The following is an 11,332-nucleotide window of genomic DNA, read 5'->3' on the forward strand; positions in this document are numbered from 1 at the left end:
TTGATCATTTGTGTCTGTCTTTTTATACCCCGTTTGTTTCTGCTTTTGTTATTGAGGTTTCATTTACGGTCACCGGCTTCTCTGTTAGTTTTTCCCTTGTTTTTGTATGGACTGTTTTGTGGATTTTGATCCTTGCATGTTGGATTACGTTTCTGGATTTCCCCATTAAAGCTGCACATGAATCTTACCTTCTTGTCTCTGTGCCAAACGTGACACATTGTGAGAATAACATGTAATCATGTAATCCATAAAAAAATAACTAGTCCGATTACTAGTATTTTAAAACGTAATATAATCTAATTACAAGTACTTTATTTTTGGAATCTAATAAATGATCAAATTAAGTGTTATAAAATGTTTGTGTGTGTGTGTGTGTGTGTGTGTGTGTGTGTGTGTGTGTGTGTGTGTGTGTGTGTGTGTGTGTGTGTGTGTGTGTTTGTGTGTGTTTGTGTGTGTGTGTAAGATTAATGGTAAGGGAGATCTGATTAATGTTTTGTTATGCTTATTTAGAAGAGTTTGTTAATGTGGGGTTTTGGAGAGTTACCATCATGGTGACAAGTGGTGCATGCTGCTTGGTTTGAGAGCACTGATATATCATTATGCATACATGTTTTAAGTTGCTGTAATCATTCAGTAACTGCTATACCATGCTATTGTTAACATGTTAGCAAATTAGCATTTTTTTAATTAGTTTGTTGTAGCTAGCAAAATTTTACATTTAGATAACCTGATAATTTTAAGGTGAATGCATAAATTAGAGTACTCAAATATTTCAAGTTAACAATAAAAATGTATGAGTACAAAATAAAAATCTTACTAAAAGTTTGAGTTTCTTAGCTTAAAAATTCTCATAAAATCTTCTCATCAAACTATTTTGAGTTCTGACAGTATAATAGGGTTTACAGTGTAGTCAGGGTGAGCAAAATAAATAAAATGTTAATGAGGCAGGAAACACAACTGTTGTAAATGTTTTAGTTTGTACTAGATAGATAGACTATATCATTGGTTCTCAAACCTGTCCTGGGGACCCCCCACCACTGCATGTTTTGTATGTCTCGCTCATCAGACACACCCAATTCAACTCTTGCAGTCTCTACTAATGAGCTGATGACTTGAATCAGGTGTGTCTGATGAGGGAGACATGCAAAATGTGCAGTTGTGGGGGGTCCCCAGAACAGGTTTGAGAACCATTGGACTATATAACATACCATTATAACATTGTGTATAGCATTAAAACAATATTAAAAGATTGTTTGAATAATAGAAAATCTTCTGAAACATTTTAAATGCCTTTATTGTCACTTATTATCAATTTAATGGATCCTTGCTGAATAAAAGTATTAATTTTAATTTTATTAATTAACTGCACATATTCATATTGATTTACAATGTATATTACAGGAGTTGCTATAGGAGGGAAATTAATAATGCGTAAAAAGAAGTTTGTAACTAAAAAAAAAAGGTTCCCAAATTTTACCAAATGTGGCTATTTTCAGACAGAAAAAATTCTTTCCATGTGTAGACTGGAGGCAAGTTTTTTAACCCAGAGCACATTTCCTGTTTTTATGCAGATCATAATCTTTGTAATACAGGAATTCTTAGGCATCAGACTATACTTTAAATGAGCTTGTACATACAGTAGTTTGTATAAGTAAAAGTCCCAGAGTGTAAACATAAATAAAAGGAAGCTATGGGTGATATTTCTTCCAGATAAGTTGCCATACTGCATAAAATCCATCCTTGCTCCTTCATCTCGTGTGAGCGCAGAGCTTGTATGGCAGAGGTGCCTGTGTGAAGCCCACCTGGCTCTCCAGACTGGGCTCCTCACTAGAAGGAGGGCTGAAACTGAAGGTCTGAAGGAGGATGGTGAGGAAGATGAACAGCTCCATGTGTGCGAGATACTCTCCTGGACACTGCCTTTTGCCTGTCAGTGTATCACAGTTGAACAGATGCATCAAGGTTACTTGGCTGAATTACACATTGTGCAGTCCAAAAATATGTTTTAACAGACAGGTACGGGCAACTAAGATACAGCAGAAATGAGCAATAAATAAACTGTACCTGCTGAGAAAGCAAAAAAGGCATTTCTCCTGCAGAACTGGCCCTCAGAGTCTAGAAAGTGTCCAGGGTTAAAGGTGTCTGGTGTTTCCCATTCATGTTTGTCATACAGCACTGACGTCAGATTAGTGATCATCACAGTACCCTTAATTCAGCACAAAAAGGAATAAATATATAGCATATACATATTTTTAAACATTAAAAATACCACAGTAATCTTCTTTTACCTGTGGTATCAAGTAGCCACCAAGAGTTGTGTCCTTTCTCGCAACTCTAGCCATATTGAGAGGCACAAGGTTTGCTTTCCTGAGAACCTCATGAATGAAAGCGTTGGTGTAAGGCATGTTTGCCTTATCGGACATAGTAGGTGGATGGGAGCCAATCACCTGCTCAATCTCTTCTCTGACTTTCTCTAAGGAAACATTTTATAAACATTAAATTCAATGCACATTAAGTAGCAAGCCTGTTTCTATCCTTTATTACTGTTCATGTTAAGTACTGTTTATAATATACTTTGAATGTCTGGGTACTTGATCAGGAAAAGCAGAGCCCATCGGAGTGTGTTGGTTGTTGTTTCAGTACCACCCTCAAACAAGTCCACCATGCACCACACCAGACTGCCAATATTAAACCCTGCCTCGGTGTCATTCTTCCTCTATGACCCAAATGAAGCACATGAATATGAATATGTAGCAGTAATTTACTTAGTAGTGAAATTAATTAAAAATATACTTTGGTACATCAGCCATTATTGCTGCACAACTCGGTTTACCTTCTCAGTTTCTGTCAAGTAGGCATCAATATAATCTCTAGGATTGTTGCTGTCCCAGTCTGGTCTGTGTTGCTCGACCTTTTCTTTCAGGAAGTTTGATAACTCTTGATAGTTTGAGAGTATTGTCTGATGAGGTCCTGGCAACCACTTCATTATACCCGGGAAGGTATCATACAACTGACATGAAATCTTTGTTATAATGATGAGTAATCTCCATGATGATATTGTGTTTCATGCTTTGAGTGTTACAATGTGCTTTAAAGGGATAGTTCTCCCAAAAATTTGATGTTTAACTGCTTACCCCCAGCGCATCCAAGATGTAGGTGACTTTGTTTCTTCAGTAGAACACAAATGATGATTTTTGACTCCAACCATTGTGGTCTGTCAGTCGTATAATGCATGTCAGTGGGAACTTCGTCTATAAGAGTAAAAAAAAACATGCACAGACAAATCCAAATTAAATCCTGCGGCTCGTGACGACACATTGATTTCCTAAGACACGAAACAATTGGTTTGTGTGAGAAACTGAACAGTATTTATATAATTTTTTACCTCTTAACTGCCCTCCACATCCAGTTAGTGAGGTCTGAACACGCTCTGACAATGTAAGTGATCTTTCACACTCATTGAAGCAAAGCACAAGACATCACTTCCGTCATCAGAACGTGTGTTTTCTGACCTCACACACTGGATGTGGAGGACAGTTGGACATGGTGGTGTTTTAGAGGTAAAAAATTATATAAATACTGTTCGGTTTCTCGCACAAACTGATTGTTTCATCTCTTAGGACATTAAAGTGTCGTCACAAGCCGCAGGGTTTAATTTGGATTTGTCTGTGCATGTTTTTTTACTCTTATAGATGGAGTTCCCATTGAAATGCATTATACAACTGACAGACCACAACGGTTGGAGTTAAAAATCATCATTTGTGTTCTACTGAAGAAACAAAGTCACCTACATCTTGGATGCCCTGGGGGTAAGCAGATAAACATAAAATTTTCATTTTTGGGTGAACTATCCCTTTAAGTGCTTTTTTAGATGCATACAATATCAAAAAGTTGTATTTTTTATAAACAAGCTGTATTTTCGATAGACTTTACCTGGTTCCACACAGATCCTGTAAGAAACACAGACTCTGCACTCAGTTGAAGACGCTTCTGGAAATCCACATCATCATACTCATATCGATGGCCAAACACCAGGCTACCGATAACATTGGCCACTGCATTGTTTATTTTGACCAGAGGGTCAAAAGGGAAACCTGTGTGTCAAGGTAAAAACATTGACAGAATGAGTGCTGAATATTGTGTTTTAAGACACTATACCGAAAATTTCTGTGAAATGCTAGTGCAAATTTGGTGTATTATTGTGGTGCTTTCAGATCCATGGTTTGTTATTGTCTCACCTGACCTCATTCTTGTTAATATATGAAATGCACCTCAGTGCAACTCTAATTGCCCTGAAAACAGTAATTCTACATATTAGAATGAAAAATTAAATTTATCTTGGCATAGTCAAATAACAAGAGTTCAGTACATGGAAATGACATACAGTGAGTCTCAAACTCCATTGTTTCTTCCTTCTTATATAAATCTCATTTGTTTAAAAGACCTCCGAAGAACAGGCGGTTTATGTAACAGTCGGGATCATTAATATGTATGACCCCAATATTTGCATATGCCAGCTCATGTTCCCAACATTATGAAAGGCATTAGACAAGGGCAGCCAGTATTAACGTCTGGATCTGCACAGGTCAATCATCAGACTAGGTAAGCATGCAAGAACAATAGAGAAAAACGGCAGATGGAGCGATAATAACTGACATGATCCATGATATCATGATATTTTTTGTGATATTTGTAAACTGTCTTTCTAAATGTTTCGTTAGCATGCTGCTAATGTACTGTTAAATGTGGTTAAAGTTACCATCGTTTCTTACTGTATTCACGGAGACAAGAGCCGTCACTATTTTCATTATTAAACACTTGCAGTCTGTATAATTCATAAACACAACTTCATTCTTTATAAATTTCTCCAACAGTGTAGCATTAGCCGTTAGCCACGGAGCACAGCCTCAAATTCATCCAGAATCTATGTAAACAATAAAACAGTATACAATACTCACATAATCCGACGCATGCATGCCGCATGCATGACGAACACTTTGTAAAGGGTTATATTAGCTGTGTAAACTTTGTTTATGCACTGTTCAAGGCAAGCGCGAGCTCCGTGGGCGTGGAGCAGGAGAATTAAAGGGCCACACACCCTGAATCGGCTCATTTATAATGATGCCCCAAAATAGGCAGTTAAAAAAATGAATTAAAAAAAATCTATGGGATATTTTGAGCTGAAACTTCACAGACACATTCAGGGGACAACTTAGACTTATATTACATCTTTTTAAAAAAAGTTCTAGGGCACCTTTAAAGTGTCATTACCCATAAAAATACAGGTTCCAAAAGGTTTTTTTTTACAGCAATACCATTTAGGATTCGCCAAAAAAACCTTTAAAGGTTCTCTAAGCGATCCTGAGCGGAGTAACTTCCTGTTGACGTTTGAAGTGTTGTCAAACAAAACAGAGGCTAGCTAGACCCTCCCTCCGCCTCCTCCTCCCCTCCCATCCGTGCTTCCTGAAACAGTCATGAACGCGCATTTAAAATCATTCTTGTCGGTTATTGGCTGGAGCATGTTTATTATGTTTTGTGGTCCATGCTGCACCAGTTTGTTTTTGTTGCCGTTTTTGGAGCTTGTGGCGACTAAAGAGACCATGTTTTTTTACAGTGTGTTCAGGGGACAGGCAGCTAGCGAATAGTGAGGAAATTTTTGCTGTATGTGACAAAAAATGTTTTGGCCTAAAAACGCGTGACATCGCTTAGAGGACCTTTAAGTGATCAGTTCTTAGAAGAACCATGTTTTTCTTAATGTAAAGGATATTTTAATAGTCCAAAGAACCCTTTTCCACTATAAAGAACCTTTTGTGCAGAGGAAAAGTTCCATGGATGTTAAAGGTTATACATGGAGCATTTACATGACCCATAAAGAGCCTTTATATATAAGAGTGTATATGGGCACTTACCCTGTTCTTCTTTAAAGGCTTCACACAGGAAGTAGCACTCTCGTTGAATATGTTCTTCTAGAGTCTTCCTCCCCTCTCCAAAGTTTTTCAAGTGACTCATGGCAAACTGCTGTTGCTTCCTCCATGAGTAGCCATTGTTAAAGGACATCCCTTTTTCAGTCAGGGGTTGGCGTCAAAGACAATGGAAGAAAACTGTGTTTAGACCTGGTGTACAATCAAACAAAATGAACACTTTGCTAATCTGCAATGAAACTGTATAACTGAATGACAATAACCATCTATCTTGCTACTTTGATTCCATATATACCGTAGCCTTGTGTTTCCTTTCTTGAAAAGGTTGGTCTGCTTATTGGTATTGTTATATTTCTAAGTATTAATAATTTCATATAGTAGCTGATATATACACCTACCTCTGCCTTTATAAAGTGAGTCAAATAAAGGTGAAATAGGGCGGTCAATGAAGTTTTCCCCTTGAGTGATCAAAACATCCTTCACCATTTTAAACCCAGACACATACACTATTTTATCATATCCATTTCTGAGGCTGAAGATGTTCCCATACTTCTCAATCAGCTGGGGAAAAAAGTAATTAGATTACTATAAACAAGTAGAAGATGTGAAAATATAAAAATCATGGGAACCTGTATTTACTTGATTTTTTTAAATATTATAAATATATATAATTAAGTATAGTTAACCATAAATTATATATATATTAAATCTTAATGTTTTATGATTATTTCAGCATCTTAATTAATTCAAGTGTGCCTCACCTGGTCCACAGTTTTATAGTTAACATCAGTGAAGACATTTCCTAGGATCGGTAGTGGCCAGGGTCCTGGTGGAAAATTTGCTGGATCTTTATTTCTGATCATATCTATAAGCAGTAGCAGTAAACAAATAAAAAGCAAGCAGCATTTAAAATCCAGGCACTCGTATAAGGAGTTTAAAATCATGACTGAGTCCATGAACAGCAAATTCTTCTGAAGTAAACTTATTTCAGCCAGACTGTTGTGAATAGGGTGTGTGAGAGAGAGAGTTCACATGCATTTTTTATCTGCAAAACAAGTTAATGTGAATCTCAGTCAGCAGCAAGGGGGCATACGAACAGTTTAGGAGCCATTATGTAACTATGTTATGTAATATATGTATGTCTATAGTTTCTAACAACACCCCCCCCCCCCCCCCCCTTCTAACCTCTGTGTGAACTACTACTCAACATTCCAAAAGAATCTTTACCAAGAACAATTCATTAATAATGACTGAATTATACAGTTGAACTGAAGAGACTGAAGAGATAAGCCACACATGCATGCAGACAGCAGATATGAACATCGGTGTAATCGTTACTATATTAAATTGTTTTAGTTAGACAACATGGTTCTTTATGCATAACAGCACAGTCTGTAACACTATAACTAAAACATGTAATGTACCATATGAATGCTCATGGGTGCTTGCATCTGCACGGCCTTGGTTTCTGAATGATTAAGTAGTCGAGTGGGTTGGGAAAGGTAATAAGACACCCTTGTTTTGGTCTTTTCCTCTTATTCTCTACAGAAATGTACTGTAGGCCTAATATGTGCTGCTCCATTTTCACAATATGAGAGTTTTCACTTTTAACATTGCATAAAATTAATACAATCCATTAAATTTAGAATTTACAGTTGATTGAACAAACAAACCCATTAAAAATGGGACAAAAGAATGTGAACCCTCCTCACATTAGTCAGAGAGGGGCATTTATCCCAAGAAAAAACAAGTACACACACTGAATCTGAAAGGGAGTTTTTGTCTGCTGTATATGTACACTCAAAGTGTTTTAGGGTCCAGCAGGAAGAGGCCTCTCATGGGTCTGTGGCCCCAATGTTACATAATACCTCAGCTGTTGCTTAGTAATGAGTTTGTGAAACATTCCTTCACTCTGTATAACTCAAATAAACAATTCTATTCATATATGTCTTTTTGTATGAAACAGAAATATTTTTTGTGACGTTCAACTAAGATGCAGTTTATTCACATGGCAAATATGAATAGCTACACTTCTGTAAATCATTTACAAAGCGCATTAATACATGTATTGATACATGAACATTTATACATCAGAAACAAGTCTGCTATACAACATTTGACATTTATGTATTTGGCAAATGCTTTCATCTAAAGAGACTAAGGTTTACACGTTATCAGTTCATGCATTCCCTGGGAATGGAATCCATGACCTTGACATTGCTAGTACAATGCTCTACTGTTTACGCTAAAAATAAAATCTGGAGATTATAGCATAAAGTATAACTAAGTGGTATAGTCATGGCTGATGTTCAGCTGGAAACACATACTTTATGTCTGATTTTAATGACATTGTTTTGTTCTAACGTAAGGACACACAAATGTGGAAGGGAGCAGGAGCATATGTGAACCATATCTCGCCCTCCAAACTGGGTTCCTCTCCTGGACATTTAGAGATGGTGAATTGCTGAAGCATGGAGGTGAAGAACAGGAAGAGCACATTACGAGCCAGCGGCTCTCCCACACACGCTCTCTTGCCTGTAAACAAATGCCATAACTCAATATTACACTCAATATTGTAGCATTTACAAGAAAAAAACAAACTGGAAGTACTGCAATGCTACTTAAATTAGCAATGCTACTTAAAATTAACACTAGGATCACTAACAGTGTGATAGTTCAGCTGTTTTCAAAGTACTAGCTTTTCAGTAACAAGATTTGATGAGCATACACGTATAACAATAAGCCCAAACACTGTTTTAATTTCTGGCAATAATGCTCACTAAAACACTCAAATTTCACTGTATGTAGCATTGTAAGACTTCAGCATTCATCCTAGTGAATCACTTCATCCTAAACATCCTCTCTAACATGTAGCGTTGTAACATCAAACAAAAACAATTGACCAGTTCGATTCCTTAAGCCTCGTACACACCGGGACGATTATTGCACACACTTATCGCCAGCGTTTTTCGAGATCTTTGTGTTCACACCCAAGCGATTTTCACTGGTGCTTGTGCTTAGTGCAAGTGAACGGGTAGTGCAAATAAATATAGTTTAATCAGTGTGTGCTTATCTTGCACTTGTGTATTTAACACCAATTACAAAACATTACCTGCTGAAAATGGTATGAAGGCTTCTCTCTTCCGAAACTGGCCATTTTCATCCAGGAAGTGTCCTGGGTTAAAGGTGTCTGGGGTTTCCCATTCGTTTGGATCATGCAGGACTGAAGATATGATTGTTGTGATAGAGGTACCCTAATGAAGAGAGAATGAAAACTAATTGCCAATATCAGATCATTTTCTATATATATTAAAATACCTCTATATTTCAACCAAGAATATACTTGAGCTAGTGTCGAATGGAACAATAGAATAGAATAGAATAGAATAGAATAGAATAGAATAGAATAGAATAGAATAGAATAGAATTCATACCTTAGGAATGAAGTACCCTGCTAGTGTTGTGTCTTTAGCAGCTTGTTTAGGGAATCCCAGTGGAACAACATCCCCAAATCTTTGAATCTCATGGATAACAGCATCAGTGTAGGGCATATTAACTCTGTCAGCCAAGCAGGGTTGACGCGACTGTCCAATCACCTTGTCTATCTCTGCCTGGACCTTTTCTGAAAGGGAAACACAAGTTAGTCTTAAAGTGGGGACATTTGTATGTCAAATATTCTTTTCAACGAGTAAATAAAACCAAACTAAAACCACACTAACCCTGTATTTCTGGAAATTTGACCATAAAAAGCAGACTCCAGCGTAATGTAGTAGCACCGGTCTCTGTCCCCGCCTCAATCACGTCTAGGCAAGATATCACTAACCCTTCTATGTTAAAACCAGCCTCAGGGTCACTCTTTTTCTGTGGGGAAAAAGTATTGAATTATTCAAAATTTAAAAAAAATAATAAAAAAAAATCACACTTTAGTTACCTTTTCCATCTCAGTCAGGTAGCTGTCTATAAAGTCACGAGGGTTCGAAGGGTCCCAGTCCTCTCTGTGTTTAGTGATTTCTCCTCTCAGGAAGTCTGTGATCTTCTTATAGTTGGAAAACATGGTCTGGTGGGGGCCAGGTAAATATTCCAAGAGCCGAGGGCACACATTATAAAGCTTTAAAAGATGATATAGTAGGTGATGAATACAGATTTTTAATTATAATTAATTTGCTGTGAGTTAGAATATTAAGTTAGACACTACTTTAATATTCTAACTCACAGTGAATTAACTACATGCTATCATGAACCAGTACCTGTGCTCTTGGAGAACCTGCTAACTGAGCACATTCATTGTCAAGACGCAGAATTCTTTGGTAACATTCATCGTGATAGTCAAAGCGTTGTCCAAATGTCAAACAGGCAACGGTATTTGAGACAGCACCGTGTAAGATGGCCATAGGGTTGAAAGGTCCTGTTTGAGAGAAAGCATGGATATTAATCAAACTGGCAAATTGTTTTCATCCCTCTTTGCCCCAATGAACTAAAATTCTCCAGTTGATGAGACATTTAGAGACCATACCCTTTTCTTCCTTAAAAGCTTCACAAAGGTAGACACACTCTTGCTGGATGCTGTGCTCAAGGACTTTCTTCCCCTCTCCAAAGGTCCGCAAATGGAAGGCAGCAAACCTCCTATGCATCCGCCACACGTATCCATTACTCATTGTTAAACCTATAATGACACGTAAAGATAAAAGATTGATTATCATTAAGAAATCAACTCCATTTGAGAATAAAAATTGTTTTTTTAAGCATTATGGTCAGTTTACTTACCAATTCCTTTAAAAACTTTATGAAACAGTGGGACATTTGGACGTTCAGTGAAACTGTCGTTCTGAGTAATAAGGGCCTCCTTTACAGTTTTATATCCAGATACGATTATCATTTTCTCACTCCCCACTCTTAGACTGAACACCTTCCCATAGACTTCAGCCAACTGAAAAACAAAATATTTATTTTATTTTATTTATATAAATCAGGAACATTAATATAGTTAAACCTTTTATTATAAGTCCAATAACAAGGCAATAAATGAATGCTAAAATGAATGTAAATTGTACCTTATGCATGGTCCTAAAATCCATATTAGTGAAGACAGTTCCCAGGAATGGCAGAGGCCAGGGTCCTGGGGGGAAATTGGGAGGATTCTTATTTTTTATCATATCAGCAATGAGCATAAATACAAAAAATAAAATGATCCAGCTTTTAAAATCAAAGCTGTCAAACATGAAGTGCAGGATCATGGTGGGGAAACGGCAGGTTCCCTTTGTCTTGTCTGATCGCTGTGGTTTGTAAATGCTTATGGTACAAGTACTTTTGTACAGGACTGGGAAATGTAAAGACTGGAGGGGAGGAGTAGAGGGATATTACACAAGGCACTCCAGATTCCAGGAAGAACAGGGAATGAGACCCTATGAACACAA

The 11,332-nt window shown here is 37.2% G+C and overlaps 2 protein-coding genes across 2 annotated transcripts; both read right to left on the bottom strand.

Moving 5' to 3' along the window:
* Positions 1-1,327: 1,327 nt before the first annotated feature.
* On the bottom strand, positions 1,328-6,874 carry cyp2ad6 (cytochrome P450, family 2, subfamily AD, polypeptide 6). Its single transcript, XM_067383774.1, has 9 exons — positions 6,680-6,874; positions 6,317-6,479; positions 5,907-6,056; positions 3,931-4,091; positions 2,831-3,007; positions 2,572-2,713; positions 2,286-2,470; positions 2,062-2,203; positions 1,328-1,924 (listed from the first exon to the last, which is right to left on the bottom strand). Exons 1-9 carry the CDS (start codon positions 6,872-6,874, stop codon positions 1,749-1,751), a joined length of 1,491 nt encoding a protein of 496 aa, XP_067239875.1. The 3' UTR covers positions 1,328-1,748.
* Positions 6,875-7,906: 1,032 nt separating this feature from the next.
* On the bottom strand, positions 7,907-11,292 carry cyp2ad2 (cytochrome P450, family 2, subfamily AD, polypeptide 2). The gene is made up of 9 exons (XM_067383773.1): positions 10,970-11,292; positions 10,683-10,845; positions 10,432-10,581; positions 10,166-10,323; positions 9,850-10,026; positions 9,638-9,779; positions 9,353-9,540; positions 9,031-9,172; positions 7,907-8,453 (listed from the first exon to the last, which is right to left on the bottom strand). Exons 1-9 carry the CDS (start codon positions 11,150-11,152, stop codon positions 8,278-8,280), a joined length of 1,479 nt encoding a protein of 492 aa, XP_067239874.1. The 5' UTR covers positions 11,153-11,292; the 3' UTR covers positions 7,907-8,277.
* Positions 11,293-11,332: the final 40 nt, after the last annotated feature.

This window comes from Chanodichthys erythropterus, chromosome 4 (genome assembly GCF_024489055.1).
Source record: "Chanodichthys erythropterus isolate Z2021 chromosome 4, ASM2448905v1, whole genome shotgun sequence".
NCBI classification, from domain to species: domain Eukaryota; kingdom Metazoa; phylum Chordata; class Actinopteri; order Cypriniformes; family Xenocyprididae; genus Chanodichthys; species Chanodichthys erythropterus.